This window comes from Mycetomoellerius zeteki, unplaced genomic scaffold (genome assembly GCF_001594055.1).
Source record: "Mycetomoellerius zeteki isolate Tzet28-1 unplaced genomic scaffold, Tzet1.0 scaffold82, whole genome shotgun sequence".
Classification (NCBI taxonomy): Eukaryota; Metazoa; Arthropoda; class Insecta; order Hymenoptera; family Formicidae; genus Mycetomoellerius; species Mycetomoellerius zeteki.
The window spans coordinates 415,119-434,259 of NW_017257851.1; the positions used below are offsets into that span (position 1 = coordinate 415,119).

Consider the following 19,141-nt stretch of genomic DNA (forward strand, 5'->3'; position numbering starts at 1 on the left):
TGATAGAAGACACTTTTTAGTTTGTATTTATGTTTTTGAAGTTGTATTTTTACCTTTTGTTTAAGAAACATTGTCTAAAAACAAAGTGGTATGTTGGTATCGGTGACTTTCTTCTATCTTTTTTGCTCTCTTTTCTTTTATTCATTTCAAATGATCAGTAGTGAAATGTACATGGAACAAACAATTTTGCTAAAATACCTCAAAATTTAGGTCGATACAAATCTGAAAATAATTTTGTTGGACCATCAAAATAATTATATATATGGAACGCTTAATTTAAGCATTCACAATACCATGCTACAAAAAGTTTTGACATTTTAGTAACCAGTTTGAATATCCTACGTAATTATTTTGATGGTCCAATAAAATTATTTTCAAATCTATATATAGAAAATTTTTAGATATTTCAGCAAAACCGTCCTTTTCGTATGTATAAAAATTTGACACAATTATCACTATAGAGATCGCGAAATCATCTTATATTACATCTTGATAAAATTCTCATGTTTCCATGTTTCATCATTCGCGAAATGACAAAAATATATATGTCATCGCGAATAGATAAAACACAATGACAAGTGTATCAAAGTTTTCAATATCGACTATTGATCGCATCGCTGTAGCGCGAAAACGATGACAGACAAAAAGCGAACGTTTCTGAAATATCGTGATGAACTGCTGATGAAATTTACAGAAAGGTGGTTATCGCGATCGGCGAAAGTTCTCGTAAACGTTCCGATGAAGCGCGTAACATTTACTTCCGCCCGGCGAAACCAATTTTACTTTGAAGCTCGAGTCACGCGGACAGGCGTCGATCAACGGAAATAGAATATATCGATTTCTTGTCTCGCTGAAATACTTGCGTTTGTACTTTAACGCTATAGCAGATGCTTTAGTATAAGTTCCCCTTTTAAACCGTTTATCGTTATTCTACAGCGATTCACTATCAAGTGACATCTTTGTAGATCTATTTCTGACAAACAATTTTTCTCGTACGCGTACATATGTATATTTATACATATAAAATACACTCGGGATTTTAACACGAAAAACATTCGTATGATTAAAAAAAGCGCGGTATAACCTACAAATCATATTATTATCACATGATTAAATATTCTGAAAGCTCATAAACATGATATGTAAAATAACCCATTTCCAGCGCGCATAGTTCTAATGCTTTACACAAATCTAATAAAATTTTTATTATTGAAAGACTGTAATTAATTACTTATTTTACTTATTTAAAAGCACTGAACAACGTGCTTTTAATATTTAAATAAGTAATTAATTACAGTCTTTCAATAATAAAAATTAGATTTGTGTAAAGCATTAGAACTATGCGCGCTGGAAATGGGTTATTTTACATATTATGTTTATGAGCTTTCAGAATATTTAAGTTCGTATTCGTCGCGCGCGAAAACGCATTTTAATACTAGTCAATTTAATATGTTGAAAGTTTCAACATATTTCAACAAACTGTTGTTCAGTGCTTTTAATACTTAAAATAAGTAATTAATTACTGTCTTTAGTATTAAAATGCGTCTTCGACGAATACGAACAGGAATTGACGGGAATCGATTTTTCTTTCCTTATTAGATGGAAATATATAGGAATTGAATTCTTACCATGACGAGCATGTTGGCGGCAGATGGTTTGACCTGCGTGCGAAAGTAATTGTGGGTGTCCACTATCTTTTGCCGTACCTTGCTGCTAGTGGTCCTTATTAAACTGATGGGGACTCGGTCGCCGTACAATCGTGGCGCTGAAAACAAAAAGAAAATGTCTTCTTCCAATAACCGACATCTGCCGCCGATGAAGGCCTGAGTCCGGCCAATACAGCTCTACGACTACTCATTTCCTCTTTGCGAACGACAAAGAGAAAATCTTGATTAGATCTTGTCGCGAGAGATAATAGCTTTGAAGATAATAGCGTATTTTGCTCTCTAGCAAAATATGTCAATCGGACATAAAGAAATATGAGAATAAGAAAGAAAAAAAAAGAAGATTTCGTGTAACTAAGATGCGGAAGTTCGTGTTTGTTTCGTGATGTGCTTTTCAACTTCCCATTTGTTCGCGACGTTCGTAAGGTTTCCAATCATTTCGGAAATTACTCGTATGTCCAGTTGAAAAACGGGAACGTTTCGATGCTATTCCTATCAACACGTGGTACGATATCTTTTCAAATTGCTATTTTGATGATATCTAAATGTCTTATTCCGTATATATTGTCGTTTGGTAAAAATTGAATATTTTTTTTGTTTTTTATCATCCAGATAGAAGTATCGAGAATTTATCGTAAAACAATTTTAGATAGCAGTATTGTGTGTTCAGATATAACAATATTTTTTAGCAATCACAGATATCTTTCGAGATCGGTTTACCGTTGTTATGCGGTAAAACAAGCAGTGGCGGTTTTCTTCAATCACGATGTGAAGTGATTCTCCGTAGCCTTGTCTCGATCAAAATCGACTTTCCGCCTGCTCGCGATATATCGAGTAGCTCTTCGATCCTTTCAGGATACTATCATATAGGAATGTGATAGGATAACGGTGAAAACGGAAGCGTTATGATCGAATATCTTTCCAGAAGTTACGTGATACGTTCTTTGATGTATACGAAAGCTTACCTCACGAACTTCCGTTTCTTAGATAGAGAATTCAGAATGCGCAAACATAGCTAAGAAGTCGCAGTAATTGTAATTAATGAAACAGTAATTCATTGAAAGAGATAAATCATTTTCTTCACATAAATTTGTTTTAAAATGATTTTTATTTGAGGAATAATATTTTCCTTATAACTGCTCACACAATTACATTTGTGTTAAATTTGATACACTTTATGTATTCCAAATAGTCCGAATTTAATACAAAATGAAAATGTTAGATATTAATACAAATAATACGATGTAAAAAAAGTTAATACGAAAAATATAAAACTTTGAGACAGTTTAGAAGCTAACCGTAGAAACATTTTAGTAAAGTTAACATTGATAAGTTAAATTTAACACATTCGTTTTATTTCTTTATGTTAGGATCTATGTTTCAAAACTATATTATTTTTACACTGCTCATAAATTATGTTATTTTAACGCTGAGAAATATTGAATATCAGTTTAACATAAAATATTCAAATAACACAGTTGTATTATGTTAAATTAACACTCGGATATGTTAAAAATTCAACACAAAAATTTTAATAAAGATCGGTTTCAACACAAATACAAAATAATTTTTACTGTACATAAAAACTGTATATAAAACTATAAAACAACGTTTACTTACTGGGCTTGCTTCTGTGGATTTTTCGTGGTACAGCAGCTGGCAGCGCCAGAGCCACTAAAACAATTATCCAAAGCCACTTCATTGTCTCCATATATGAGCTGAAACATGAAATGGAGCCGTTTGTATTCCAAGTGTTCTTACTACTAAATTCTATTCTATTAATATACACAAGACATTGAAAAATTACATTCTAAAACTTGGAGATTATAGTGAATATTACAATAAAAAATAAGCTGAAAGTGCCTTTAGAACTGTATAAGACATCTTTACTAAATTCTATTCTCTTAATACACAAAACGTTGAAAATTACATTCTAAAATTTGGAGATTATAGTGAATATTAAAAAATAAATTGAAAGTATCTTTAGAACTGTATAAGACATCTTTTTTCATGCATTATATTACAAGCAATTTATATTGTACAATTGACCTTTCATAAATTTATTCGTTTGTCCTGATTATCTATTCGTTCTCTAACTTTACTTAAACAACTTTACTTTTAACGTAGTACTTAATCCCCAAAAGATAACGTTGAAAATTTAAAAAAATACCAGAGAATAAGTTTCAATGTTTTGCTAAAGTAAAATCGACTTCGAATCGGTCAAAGAAATCGCAAACGAAGTTTGTACGTGGATTTTTTATCTCCTCCCAATTGTATTTCGATCAATCTTTTTCTCCCCGTTCTTGTTAGTCATTCGGTCGTCGAACTTTTCCAGCCCAGCGTGCATGCACATGTGCGCAGCCTCAGTCGAGCGACACGACATTTGCACCTGTGTGCGGCTCATTAATCACTATTCGCCTCGTCAACGGCAAATTTCATTATTTCTCGCCCGCGAAACTGTGTCCACGAGCGTAGCGTTATCAACCCCGCTATCAACCCTGACAACGCCGCCGCTATCATCAATAGCATGGCGCCCTTCGCGGCGGTAAACGTCAAAGGCAAATGGCACGTACGAAGACAGATTACTCTGAACGTTATTTGCGTTCGTGCAATGGCTTACCAAACGAACAAAATTCCTCGATTTTTTTTTTAATTAGTTCACTAGGCACAACAATGAAATACTTTCAATGAGACTTGATGGTGTTTCCAATTCAATCTTCAATTTAATGGAAGAATTTTAAAGTTCAAAATTTGATCATTTTTACATTTGAAACGCTGACAGAATATTTTTAAAAATATATTATTAAATATTTTTTTATTATTTATTGTTAATATATATTAATAAATATCAATAGGAAATATTAAGTAACAGATATCCATATTCTTACATTCTATAATTAATCTATTTAAACTGACAATGAATAATTGATATATAATTTTGATAAATTTAATTCTCATAAATTATTCTTTAATTATTGGGAATTAAATGAACATTTTCAAACATCTATAAAGAGTAATTTTAATTTTTCAAACATATATCAATATTCATCGGCTTAAGCTTTTAATATACGTATTGTTCAAACATGTAAAAATTACTGAAATATATGTAAATTTATGTATATAGTCAAATAATATTATGTTCTCTTTAATACATTCTCTTTAATAACGAGCCTTTTTAGATGCTGAGACCAAAGTTTGCCTTCTTCGTCTGTTCTATCTGCTGCAAAAACTTTTAGAACTTTGAAATATCAAAGAAATGCAAAAAGGTTCGACCAAGCTGAACGACATCAAAGGCACATTTTATTTCCTCAGTCCTGCACACATTCTTACGTCCGCCACTTTTCATTTCCTCTTTTAGAATATCCTTCGTCTTCCGGACGAAAGATATTCCGATTCTCCCTCTTCTAGCTTTTCTCTCTTGTAGACCAGGCGTATGCAAAATAGTTTAAGACAGATGATACATATGGATGCCTCTTGGCACGCTTCTCGCGTTGATTAGATTTTGATCACTCAATTTTGAAATCGACATAGGAAAACGTAAGACATCCGCTCTCATTCCATTTGACGACTCGAAACAAGAACTATAATAACAAAGCTTCTAAATTTTCCTTAATTAAAGATTGTCATATTGTATTGTATAATATCATAAATTTCATTTTAATTTGTCTTTATAGTATTCAACAAATTTTAACAATTTTATTTGATTTTAAATGCATAAAATTATATTATATTATATAATTTATTATATCATTTCATCGATATTATGTCAAAAAATTTAATATACGTAGAGTGTATAGAAATGCGACCTACGATATCTTTTAAATATACATACAGTCCGGATATTGGATATGACCGAATAAAGACAGAGCTTCTATGAATATCCAGTGCATTAATATCTGAAATCCTCGGAAAGTACTCGTGGTTTCTCGGGACGCCGAGAAACGCTAATGCCAGCTCACCAAACATTTGGAATTTCGTACAGGCTGTTGCTATTTGCTTCGACATACTAAGCATACGGCGCGCGGAATCCAAGTCGTAATAACTATTTGCAATTTTGTTGGCCGCGTTAACCAATTATGGTATACATGTTTGAGAAACGACAAAACGTCGAAAGTGGTAGCAGAGTTTCTCCAATTCAGGAATCTCTCGAAAGCAACGAATTTGTCGTAAACGTCCATGATTTTTATGACAATTACCTTTTAGTTTACAACGCCGCTTCGTGAAGTTTTATTATCTTTTGCTTTTTTTAAATTCTCCCGTTTATACCAATTTTTTCATTTTTGTTTTAACAAGTCTCGCTAAAAATCTCAGGCGACTCTTTGCCTATCTATATTATCACGGAAGCTGTATTTCCTAAATAGGTAGTACAAGAAAAAGAATTTTTTATTAAACAACTTTTTTACGATCTATATCGTTTTATGCTTCGGTTGCCAGTGCATTTTGTATACGAAAATGCGAAATAAAAGTTAAATGAACTTAAAATATTGTAAAAAGTGCAAATATGTACATATATACGAGCTTATAATTAAAATCAATATTAAACTAATTTTTACGGCCAGTTATTACAAATTTCATCCTTATGCTATGCAGAAGTTTATACATATAGTAAGTTAAGTTTTATATTGTAAAAGATAAGTTTTATATTAGTATAAAACTTAACTTTTATATATCACAACATAAAACTTAACTTACAATAACGTAACATAATAGTTAACATATAGTAAGTTAAGCATTATATTATATTGTGTAAACATTCTCTCTCTCTTTCTTTCTTTAATATTTAAGATTTGTATGCGCCTTAGCGTTTTTCAAAATCGTATGTGACAGCACAAACTCACTCTTTTGTCGAAACACACGTGTGGTACTCGTGACTCGTCCCCGAGGGTTAAAAGGATATGATAGCGCCATAGTACTACCACTGTTCTACATTTATTGCACGTTTGATGTGCATCATAGCGTAGATGGATATAGTTTATTCTAATGCGAGTGTGCGGTACGCCTTTATAGCGCAACGCCAGTAGTAGAAGCGAAGTGAGATCAGCCGTGTCTGACCACAACCGTCGTTTTCACTGAAATCATTCACTTAAAATATGTTATAGCTTAATCCATCCTGATCTTGTCGCTTTTATTTCTTTATTATTATTTATTTCATGATCATCTATCTACCTCTATAAATTTATTGTATAATAGTTTAAAGACAATAGTTTAAAAAAAAATATGGTAGAGGAAGGTCACCGATACCGACATACCACTTTGTTTTTAGACAATATTTCTTAAACAAAAGGTAAAAATACAACTTCCAAAACATAAATACAAACTAAAAAGTGTCTTCTATCAGATAATATAAGCAGTTTTTATAATACTGTTCGCAATTTTGCAATAATTAAGTTTTTCATAAGTTATGCAAAAATGAACGTCTGAATGGACTCCAAAACTGACATAGTAGGCAATAATGCCCCAACATTCCTATTCTATAAATAAAGATATATCCTATTCTGTAATGAAAGTTAATTTATGAAATTATAAACATTTAAATTGACATAATATTATCAATGATACAATTACTATTATTTTAATTATGCAATTTACAAAAGAACACCATAAGAATTTTCTTTTCGAATTCATAGAATTTGTTTTTAGCCGATTTGGTAAATAAGCCACACATATATGAATTATGAATTTGTACTTCTTTAATTAGCTAAACAGATCACGTTTTTATTAGTATTAATAAGGTGCAAAGGTTAGTTTCTAAGAAATAAGCGGATGTCGCTTTAGGAGACCTATGTCAGTATCGGTGATCTTCCTGTACAATAAGAATACGGGCGTCGTAATATAAGAGGTCAGTATATAAAAGTAACAAAAGTGTTGTTTCTTTTAAATAAAATTAATACTTTTTGGCGTTTTTTCAAGTACAATTCTTGCACTTGAAACTAATGGATAATGGAAAATTAATGAGGCTGAACGACTGTCACAATAAGAAATGATTCTTTTTGTTGAACGTGAGTTAGTTATTGCGAGATTCATTACACTCTATGTTACATGGAGAATAAAGGGGCTAACGCTCCTTTCATCAGGAGTCAAAAGCAGTTCGTCAATAATTCAGAGGAAATTTCCCGCTGAGGATAAGCCCGACAGCAACCGCATTTAATTTGCGACAAAGTCCGTGGTCGACGAAGTAGTGAGACGATGACGCGCGCGTTACCACGTGAAACATGCAGTGCGTGATATTGGCCGCGTGTAAATTGCTCATAAATATTTTCACTTAATTTCGTAAATCAAAAGTGCGACGCGCGGATAACAACGGCTTCGGTAAGTCCCTCGGTAACTCCCGTTCATAATTAAAATCATAATTGCGAAGTAGCTAGCCGACTACGATCTAACTTCTCGTTTTGGGACATCGCGGTTCTGGATTTAGTGCCATTCAGTGCTTTGTTATATCATGTAATAATTCTTGATATTTATGCAAATAAAAAATATTAATATGTATTAATATAACACAATTTAAGACGTGATTAATAATGAGTAAATTATTTATATATTTATTAATTAACGCAAATACGGAATAATAGCTTTCGTACAATACAAAAAATTGAATTAATATGTTTGGAAACTTGAAGGTCGATGTATTTTAGCGCGTTTTAGAAAAATTAATTTTAATTAATTTTAAACTGAAAAAGTTAATTAAAAAATGGAAATATTAATTTTAAAATAAAAATATTTTTATATAAAGGAAATCGTAATTAAAAAGAATTTTGTAAACTTATTAAAATGATTCTGTTTACAGTTCGTCGAATTGTATATATAGTAATTTAAGCAATTCCTTTTTTCTTCTTTACACTTAAATTTTTAGGATATGATAAAACTTGATAATTTATCACAGCTATAATATCGTTACTTTGTAATGTTAGAATTAAGGATTCTCTAAATGTTGATATAATATGATATAATACGATTATATCGTTTACTTCCCTCGTTGCAGCAGCACAAAAGTCGAATTACAAGGCCGCGGACGACCTCTTTGACTCTCCGTCGTGGTCGGAAACGGGAAACTTTATCGATAGTTTCGCATTCCCCACCATTAAACGCGGCTTTCGCATTCAACTGAATCCCGAAGTATCTCGCTAATGGGTACACCCAGGCTTTTGTGCGTTAAACTCCGATGAATCGTCACCGCATTGCCGCCGCGACATCGCTACTAACGAACGGAGGCATAAATCAACCGTTATTTTGCGGTGCACATGTATGCGCATTATATTTTTCAATAAAAAAAACATGAAAATAACACGTGCGCAATATAACCAGCAATTTGAGGCAGTAAAGCTACAAAGAGCCTTCGATTACGCAGTATCGTATGGCATATATTGAAATATCATTCCGACGGTGAATATTGAAATTGCAGAACCATTTTTCATTTCGGATTATTTTTTTTTATAGAAAACTAGAACGAAAGCGGTTTATCTTAAATGCGTTGCCTGTTTGGAAAATCGTGAAAACAATTATATGGAAATTATAATAAAAGATTAAAAATATAATTCGTGAAAAATGAATTATTTAATGTTGTCCATAATATACGATAATATACATGATATTTAATTTCTTTAATAAAAGAAATTAATTCTGTTCTTTTATTATGATTTTTTAATTATATTTTCAATATAATAAATTACTATATTATTATTTTCAATTCTAATAAATCCACAACTCTTTTAATTTATAATAAATTAAAAAATTTTCAATCCGTGAATTTATATGGATTAAATCTGTAAGTTATAAATCTCACAAGCTATTTGTTAGAAAAAATTCAGTTCTAAATTCTTTCGCAAGCACAGTTCTGTTTTTTTTTTACGTCTTTTGTTGAATATTACATACCTATATAGCATTTTATATAGTATTATATTCGCGCATATTTTCCAATGATTTCCAACTTGGAAGTCAATGAAGTAAATTGCAAATTTCCATTGTGTCGCGGAACACGATGATCAAACAGCCGATGATGCGCATTCGACGGGAGTGCTCGCTAGAAACGTTTTCTAGAAGTACTCTCTTGTGCATATTCATGGTGGTTGGCTGAACACTCGATCGATTGCCAATAGACACCACGAGCCAATATGGAGGCTAATTCCGGACGCGAAAACGTTGGTCGTGCGGGATGGCTCGTACAAAGACGGATAAACTATACATGATAATGGAAATTGGACGTAACAAAATAGATCGAGTGCGAGCAAACTAGAGCTATCAAATATATCAAATAAACATAAACCAGATTTCCAATTGTTATAGAACACGTCACATATTAGTGAACGTCATAAATTATTAAGTATTTCTGAACTCCTGAAATATTGACATTTGCATTTCAAATTGATATTACAATAATATTATAATCGCGACACAATACAAGCCAAATGAATCAGCTATTTTGGAGACAATAAACGGAACAATTAAGGGCAAATGACTAGAATTGCACAGTTACAAAACTAAATAACTCGAATAAGTTTATACTTTTATAATGCACTTTGTTTCGATTTTCTGTAAAATTATTTAAGTCGTAGTACAAATGTTCAAAATTTTGGAAGTAAAAACAAAATGAATTTTAGATGAACCGTGATGGTGGAGCATAATGATTTTTTTCCTTTTTACGAGCAACGTAAATGTGCAACGTTTCAATGTTTTCTTAATGCGACGCTAATACGTGCCGAGTGTTCATGTCGAGCAATGATTTTTGCACAAGTTCGACGCGACATAATGCACTCTTGCACTCAGAAGCAACGTTTTCTCGTTGCATAAAGTAGATACGGGCGGAAATGCAATGAGGATCTCCGAGTGGTTGGCTTATGTATGTATATGCATTGCGATTGAATGTTCGTTTGACTGTTGATATCAATGTCAACGGACTATCCAAATTGTAACGGCCAGTCCTCCAACATCCAAGAGCAAGCAAACGGATACATTATGACCGCACACATGTTGCTCAAGGTTGACAATTTTGTGCTCGCATTATAACGTGCATTTGCAATGCATATCATCGATCCACATAAGTCTCAGTGAGCTTGTACAGTTTCGATTGAGTAAATAAAAAGTGAATAATAATTGTTATTAACTTTTCGTTTACAATCTGAATTTTTTTTATACAAACAAAATTTCATTCTCAAATTTCTCTGAAATAAAAGATTTAGTTCTCCTAAAATATCTTCTTAAAAAAACTATTTGGTATAATGTAATAAAGATACTGAATAATGAAGATCCCTGAATTTTTCCATATTTTTTGATAGCTTAGAACAGTAAAAAAAAACTTGAGCTGAACTTAGGAAGTAAAAGTATTGCAAAAGATTAAAATCAGATGCATTGATATCTCCAACTTTCAATGCGCTGAGCGTTCTACTTTCTAACATAATCACAACAATCGGACAAATTATGGAGTAAAATGGTCTTTCAAAAATTAACACTTTCGTGAGAAATTATTATAAGAAATAATGAAATTCACACCGAGGAAAAACTTGCAGTTTTCGTTGCATCTACAGTCACCAATCATCGCTTTTATTTTTGTACCTTTGCAATCGCGAAGCAAATGAAAACTCGGATTTCTCAACTGGGAATAAAGACGCACCAATGCCGGTAAATATGTACGTGAACTTTGTAGGGTAAAAGGGGGTCGCGGAGTTAAGCTTCACCCATCTTCTCGCGTCTCCGTCGAATTAATGGACGCTCGCTACAGCGGGCGCATTTACTCGATATTTTACTTGTGCCCTAGTGCATTGGAAAAAGTTTAACGGCGGCGTTTTTCCACGATGACAAAAAGGAGTGGCCATCAACGGTTGCTCTCTTCAACGCCGCTACCCTTCGTTGTCTGTCGCTCGACAGCTCTCGCAGACTTTCAACCCTTTCTATAGCGAAAAATTCTCGTCACCTCACTGGAGGGTGAAATCGGAACGATCGGTGGCCATGCGAAAGGAGGACAATTTGCTTCGTGATTGCAACCATCCGCCTTACTTATCCTTTATAGCTGCAAGAGTACACAGCTGTAAGTATCTTCATGATTTTTAGGGAAGTATTATCGGAGGAAGTACGACGTTGAAAACACCACAAATCTTTTTTACGTAGCTTTTTTAAGTGACGTCAAACATTGAAATATTAAAAAAAAATTCTTACATTGTATGGTTGAAAAATGCATCTTTTTATGAATTAAAAGTACAAAATAATAATAAAGTATGTATTTTAATTTAGTATACTCGTTAGACTTTGTTATGATTTTTATGATAATAAAATTTAAATGACTGAGATATTTGAGGTTAAATACAAAATACATAAAGACAATGAAAGAATGATATTTGACCTACTTTTCGTTAAAATTAACTGCAAGTTCGTTTGTAATATTGTATATCTGGCATATTAATTTAGAGTAATGCGCGGCGTAAATGAACGGAGGCGTTAAAGACGCGGGAGAAATATTCGCACCAGCTGACAATACCGACACTTGAATAATTGCTTTCGTTACACCCGTGCACACGGAACCAGTGTTGTGCGAATATCCCATAAGCCTCATATACAATCTCGAATCTCTAGACTTCACCACATAGCAGCGTGGTAAATCGGCTGAGGCATCGTTCGCCCCTGAATTGCGATCGGGAAAGATAGGGAGAATGACGAAAGAGAATAGAGCGAAACGTGTACGCAATGTCAAGATGTTCTAGCTGGTAAGACAGGAATTATATCGTATTTACGACGGACGTAGATCACGTAACGTAAGTTTATATCGTTGATCTCGTTAGAACATAAAGCCAAAATTCTCATTTGAGATCCTCTCGATACGTCACATGTGAATCCAACACCTGTCTGTTGACGCATCCCTTCTCTTGCTCTTCGAAGGACGAGAAGTCACGTTTCTCGACAAGAAACTAGCGTTCCACGCCGAAACGCAGCCGCGCGCTCGTTCTGTGCGCGCATTGTAGCGTGTACCGGCACAATTTGCCATTCAACCTGGAATCCGTGTTTGCCAAATAGTTCGTCCCATGTACGTGTGTGACTGCACCTGCAGCCCCGGATTGGCGACGTGTGCGATTCTATCAGCGATCGGCAACATTCGGAAGATGCGCGACATCAACGCTTTATCGCCTCCCTCGCCTTCCCCTCCGCCGTTCTTACAAGCAAACTCGTGTTCGTCCCGCGAGTTTAATGGGGAACGGATCATGGAACGAGTGGAAAGGAGTCAACATTCGTTCGCGTAATTGGGTATAACTCGAGGGCGTTTGCGTGGAATAGAGTTTCCGCCCGATATGCTGATCATTACCCTCTTGGATATACTCGGTAATGTCTAAGATGGGTATCAAGAATTCTGAAATTTTTGCATTTTGCATGTAGATCCAAAGTTTCTTGGACTTCGGAGAGATTCTAGGTTCTGGAATCCTAGAATTCCCAAGTTTGCAATCTGAGATCTTAGATAAGGTGACTAGATTCTTTTTTTTCCGTGAGATTAGAACGACAGGAAAGAAAACTAGGACATTTAACATGTTTGAGAAAAACGAACAAAAATTAGAAGAAGTAAATTCTTTTTGAATCTTTTTATTATCAAGATGATATATAGGTATCATATCGTACTAATTTATTATTAATTACTCACTAATTGTATCGCAACATTATATATATTGTCAAGATAATATACGTCATCGTTATTATTAATTACTTACTAATTGTATCACATAAAACACAAATGTTTTTTGTATAAAGATTATTAAAACAAGTTGGTACGATGAAACAGCAGTATTAAATAAAGTACGAGCAAAAAATATCATTGATTATATGATTGTAAATACATTTTTAATAAATTTTTAACATTTGTATTGTATAGAAACTCAATACGTTCATGATATAACACAATAGTTAATTACGCAAAAATTAAAAAAAAGGAAAAGAAAAATTATCTTACTTTAAATATTTTTTAACGACAAAGTATCGCACTCAAAGATGTCGATTTTATTGATCATCGGATATCCTTTCAATATAATTGTGTTTCTTTAAGGATATAAGGTCGAGTGATTGATATCATATTAAATTGATCGGTATCTTGTTTCCAATTTCCAGGCAAAGTGCTGCAAATCCATCGTAAAAGCTTCCATACACTGTAGCTTTTTTTTAAATAATTTTACTCGAACAGAGACTCCATACAAGTTGACCTTAATCCTAAATCCTGGAGATTCGCTTGGAGCTGTCGAAAAAAGCATGTATGTAGACTAATAGCGAAATACTCCACAAAAAATAGCATCATGGTAAGAACATTGGAGACGAAGTTTCGGGCATGTAATGCAAGTCACTTCGATAGGTATCTCATCGAAAAAAGAACATCCCTCGTAACTGTAAATGAGTCGAATCGAGCAAGCGAGAGAGGGAAGAGAAGTTTGTAGGAGAAGGAAAAATAGCGGAGAAAGTTTTAAGTAGTTTTCGAAGTTTTACAATCGATACTGTCACCAGCAACGGTGGGATAAATTCACCTCGAATCGTTTTCGTAAACTCGAGTCCATCCGCGATTTATAGGGATCGCTCGCAACAAGAGTAGCGATAGGCTATCGAATTAGCTCGACGACTTCCGGAAAAGCATCGAAAGTCTCTGTTCTTTCTAATAGGATCAGAGTCGAACAAAGAAGAGAGAATTCTAGCGCAAAATATAGTTGAAATGATTGTCTCAATGTCTGTATAAAATCTGTATCGCTTTGAATCTAATGTTGAGCAAATATCATTTGGAATAGCACTTGACTAAATCAAATAAAAATGTAACAAGAAATAATCGTTAACAGTAGTGGTTGTGCATCAAATTAATATAAATGTATATTCGATATTTCGATATTGAAATAACTGGCATGTCGGTTAATGGTTGCCAATATCTGATGCTTAAAGAAAACACGCGGCATCCAGGACGTACGTTATAAATGTGAAAAGAGATATGAAATGTGCGATGGTAAAGTGTGATATAAATTTTAAAAAAACCTGATAAACCAATTGCGTGCGGCGAAACAGTATCCCGCGATTTTCTTCACGAGATGGCCGCAGGCCAAATTTTCCAATTTCGTCCCTTAATCGAGCGTCGAGCGCTAGCACCGTTTATTCCGGTATTTATTCGTCAATATCGCGCGGTCCGCGTATATCGCGTGCCCGTATTGCACCCAAGAGATTAAAATAGCGATGTATTACTCTGGTCGAAACGGGCTGGCATAGAGACTACGCCAGGAACCCCCGCGAATGTATCTCGCGTTTCGAATGTTAGCACTACCTTTCATCCGCGTCACCATTGTAATTTATGGTCCGTGTAACGCGAATCGCAAATTTACTTCAGAGAACCAAGACTATACGACAAAACGTATTTATTTCTGAGCATAAATATATTTCAAAATTTTTACAGTATGACAAGTTTCTTTTCACGCCCATCCTCGTCTCTCTTTTTACATTCGTAATTTTTTCTAATAAGAAACAATTAATTAGGAATTTTATCATTGCGTGAAACTTTTTTAGGTAGATTGAAATTTTAATTCGGTTATACATATATACTCTAGATTAAACAGTAGAATGTTTGATATGGTCAAGTCAATATTTTTTTGCGATCTGAATTTTGTATGATGTTGATTTTCTGATATTAAAAATCAGCTAGTAAATTTTGTGCGCAATATTTCGTCGATCGAAACTTAGAATTATTTCTATTTTTTGGTTAGAATTTCTAACATAAAAAATAATTATTTAAGCAATTTTTTCACAAGGAAAAATTATTTCGGACAGATTGAAATTTCAATAGCGATTTTACATCAAATATTAAACTGATCTAACTATGCATTTTTCAAAACTGAATCTTTTATAACGCATACGAGTTCTAATGAGTTTTCCTTCACACATAGAAAGTTTGTTCGGGTCAGTTGGAATTTTAATTGAACATTTATATTAAATATTTGAACAGTCCATTTTGCCAAAAACTTTTTTCCCAGATTTCCGTTTTTCATCGCAGGTGAAAGTTATCTCGCAAATGTTATATGACGAATGAAAGTTTCTGTAGTTTGATACATATTTTAATGAAGCTACATTTACATTAAATGTTGGAATAGATGGTCTTGTATCGAGGAAAACCTTCCTGTCGGTCTGGATCTTTACACAGCCGGAAAACCTTTATCATTCACAAAAGTTTCATGGGGCTAAATTGCAATCTGTTTTTATCCCATCCACATTTTTATCTGCTTTTATACAATATCGTACTTATGAAAAGCTTTCTTATAAGTTTTAATAATACATATAACACGTTTATAGTTTTACGTTATTAAATGTATTTTACTATGATGCACATTTTATATGCACATAAAAAGTTTATCACAAATTTATTAGAAAGCATTCTAGGATAAATACGTAAAAAGAATAAAATTTTAAATTTCTATACATTTTATTTTCTTGCCATATAATAGCTGTTCTTGTTTGTTTAATGTGAAATTAACAAATAAATATGTATGTCTTACTACATTTAAGTCCGTATTACTATTCAGAACGCGCTTATATAGCGATGTCAATAGGCATTTAGCATAGGGGAGAGTGGTCTAAATCGGACCGTGTTCCAAATAGGACCTTTTTAATTTAAATGAATACGGTTAAGCAGATTTGCGTACTATTTATAATGTAAAGTCCTTATAAGACACCAAACATGCGATAGCAGTTTGACAGTTCTCTGTCATAACATTCATGAAATAGAGGCAAATATGTATTTTCAGTCATCGTGCGAAAATTTTTTTAAAAAAGAAAATCCTTGTAAATCATTATTTATAAGGTGTTAAAAATTTGAAAAGTAATTGATTTAAGATAATTAAAGAGTGTAAAATTCAAAAATATCAAGCATTTCGTGATCACTTTTGCGGTTTATTGTAAAATTTGTTCCAAAGTTCGAAAGGACCCGTATCGGACATTTCAGTGAATAACTTACAGGCCTAGTTGTAGTGGTGATAGTACTGGTGATTGGCTGACCAGATCTGGTCCAAGCAATTAAATCAGTAAAATATCATGAGTCATTAGACTCAGATTAGTTGAGTTTTATTGATTTCAATTCTAATAATATAAACAGTCAGTAATTTCTTTTTCCGAAAAAATTTTTATCTTTGACTGTCAAATTGCTCGTTTTTACTCAATACTAAGAGAAATACATTAAAATATTTTAAAATTTTATCTAAAAATCCATAAAAATAAGAGTTTTCGATCTGAACCAGGGGATGGTCCGATTTGGAACCGAATCTATATAATATTAACTATAGGGGAGAGTGGTCTAAATATCGGTTCCAAATCGGACCATCTCCTGGTTTAGATCGAAAACTCTTATTTTTATGGATTTTTAGATAAAATTTTAAAATATTTTAATGTATTTCTCTTAGTATTGAGTAAAAATGAGCAATTTGACAGTCAAAGATAAAAATTTTTTCGGAAAAAGAAATTACTGACTGTTTATATTATTAGAATTGAAATCAATAAAACTCAACTAATCTGAGTCTAATGACTTATGATATTTTACTGATTTAATTGCTTGGACCAGATCTGGTCAGCCAATCACCAGTACTATCACCACTACAATTAGGCCTGTAAGTTATTCACTGAACTGTCCGATTTGGATACGGGTCCTTTCGAACTTTGGAACAAATTTTACAATAAACCGCAAAAGTGATCACGAAATGCTTGATATTTTTGAATTTTACACTCTTTAATTATCTTAAATCAATTACTTTTCAAATTTTTAACACTTTTTAAATAATGATTTACAAGGATTTTCTTTTTTAAAAAAATTTTCGCACGATGACTGAAAATACATATTTGCCTCTATTTTATGAATGTTATGACAGAGAACTGTCAAACTGCTATCGCATGTTCGGTGTCTTATAAGGACTTTACATTATAAATAGTACGCAAATCTGCTTAACCGTATTCATTTAAATTAAAAAGGTCCTATTTGGAACACGGTCCGATTTAGACTCTCCCCTATAGTTATAGAGTTTCAGAAAGAAAAGTGCGCATTTTTATCGATAAATTCTGAATATGAACCGTAATTGTAACACGGATCGATAGTATATTTTTGAGAGTAAGAGTATAATATTACGCGATAGGTGCACCAGGGAAAATCGCTGGTTCCTGTTTGTCACAAACGGAGCCAGACTGTAGATTCTGATTTATTTGCAAAACGGCAGTAACGCCCAAGGGTTGCTTGGATGGACACAAAGGGACAATATTATACGCTGCACTATCGCAGTGTACACGAGTTAGCCATTTTGCAGTACACTATAGGGAGGTTTTATTTCTACTCTATTTTATGTAGCTTGAGAGAAGTTTTTTTTTATTTGCTTAAGATTTATATATCCAATTTTCATCATACAATCTACGTTCTCAATCCTAACAGTGTTAGGATGTATTTCTTAATGAAATGAAACAAATTACTACAAATTATAGATTTTTCTATGTTATATTTGTGAAAATAATATAAAAGTTTGACAGTAATTTAGGACCTGAATTAAAAATTATTTCTGCGATAAGAAATAGACATGATTTAAAAAAATAGTTAAGATAAATGAAAAATTTTTTGAATTATTTCATATATGTATAATATTCATATTTATACGGTGAATAGAAATTTCCAGTCACTTTTCACAGAGACTATATCTTATACATAATACTTAATGATAACAATTAATTTGAACAAAATATAACACATCTGTTTTTCTATTCAATTTAAACCTTTGTCGTTTGATACATATCATAAACAAAAATTGCAAACACGTCGAAAATGATGGTATGCAATCAAGTTTTGTTTTGCCATCATTTTCGCTATAAAAATCCGCAACTAAAGGGAGACACAAAGGCGAATTTAGAAGTTTGCACATAATGCAGAAAGTTGCAGAATAATTCTCTATGGAAAATTTGATGCGACAAATGGAGAGAGAGTTTCGGACTATTTCATAATTTCGCGAATGAAGGGTGAAACTATTTGCTGCACTCGCATGCCGTCGCGGCAAGTTGCATTCTTTTGTAATTAAATATAAAACCGTTCTATAGGATAGGCAAGAATTCTACATAATCGATATCTAATTTGTGAGGATGATAAAAAAAAAGTAGACGGTACACGATGGCGCAGAGACGCAACCCAAGGATTCACCAACTTCGTTTCGTGCGATCAGTTTCTCGCTAGCGTTGTTTTTAATTTGTTCTAATTAACGCGCAATTAGATGCTGCGTGAATCGTCGCGGCGGGAGTCGACGAGCGCTGCGGCTTATCCGGAAATTACTTTCTCAACTGCGTGCTATAAACTCAATTCTTCCGTATGCCTTTTTGAATTAAAATTATCCGCCGGTGCGCGCGCATGCTACGACGTAGTCCGTCGTAGCATTAAGAGGATATTTCTATCTCCAATGTCTCTTCTTTTTCCAAAACAGCACGAAAAGTCAGTAACAACGGCGTCGAAGCATTCTCGCAGCGCATGAGAGCGT

The 19,141-nt window shown here is 33.1% G+C and overlaps 1 protein-coding gene across 3 annotated transcripts in view; it reads right to left on the reverse strand.

Annotated features, from left to right (window-relative positions):
• Positions 1 to 19,141, reverse strand: part of LOC108729963 (cysteine-rich secretory protein 1) — a 62,349-nt gene that overhangs the window by 13,503 nt on the left and 29,705 nt on the right. For all 3 annotated transcript variants that reach the window (XM_018459378.1, XM_018459376.1, XM_018459375.1), the window contains 2 exons: positions 3,285 to 3,382; positions 1,629 to 1,765 (listed from right to left, as the gene is read on the reverse strand). In XM_018459378.1, the coding sequence (XP_018314880.1) occupies positions 1,629 to 1,765; positions 3,285 to 3,375 (228 nt within the window). In that variant the 5' untranslated portion in view covers positions 3,376 to 3,382. The remainder of the gene's footprint in view (positions 1 to 1,628; positions 1,766 to 3,284; positions 3,383 to 19,141) is intronic.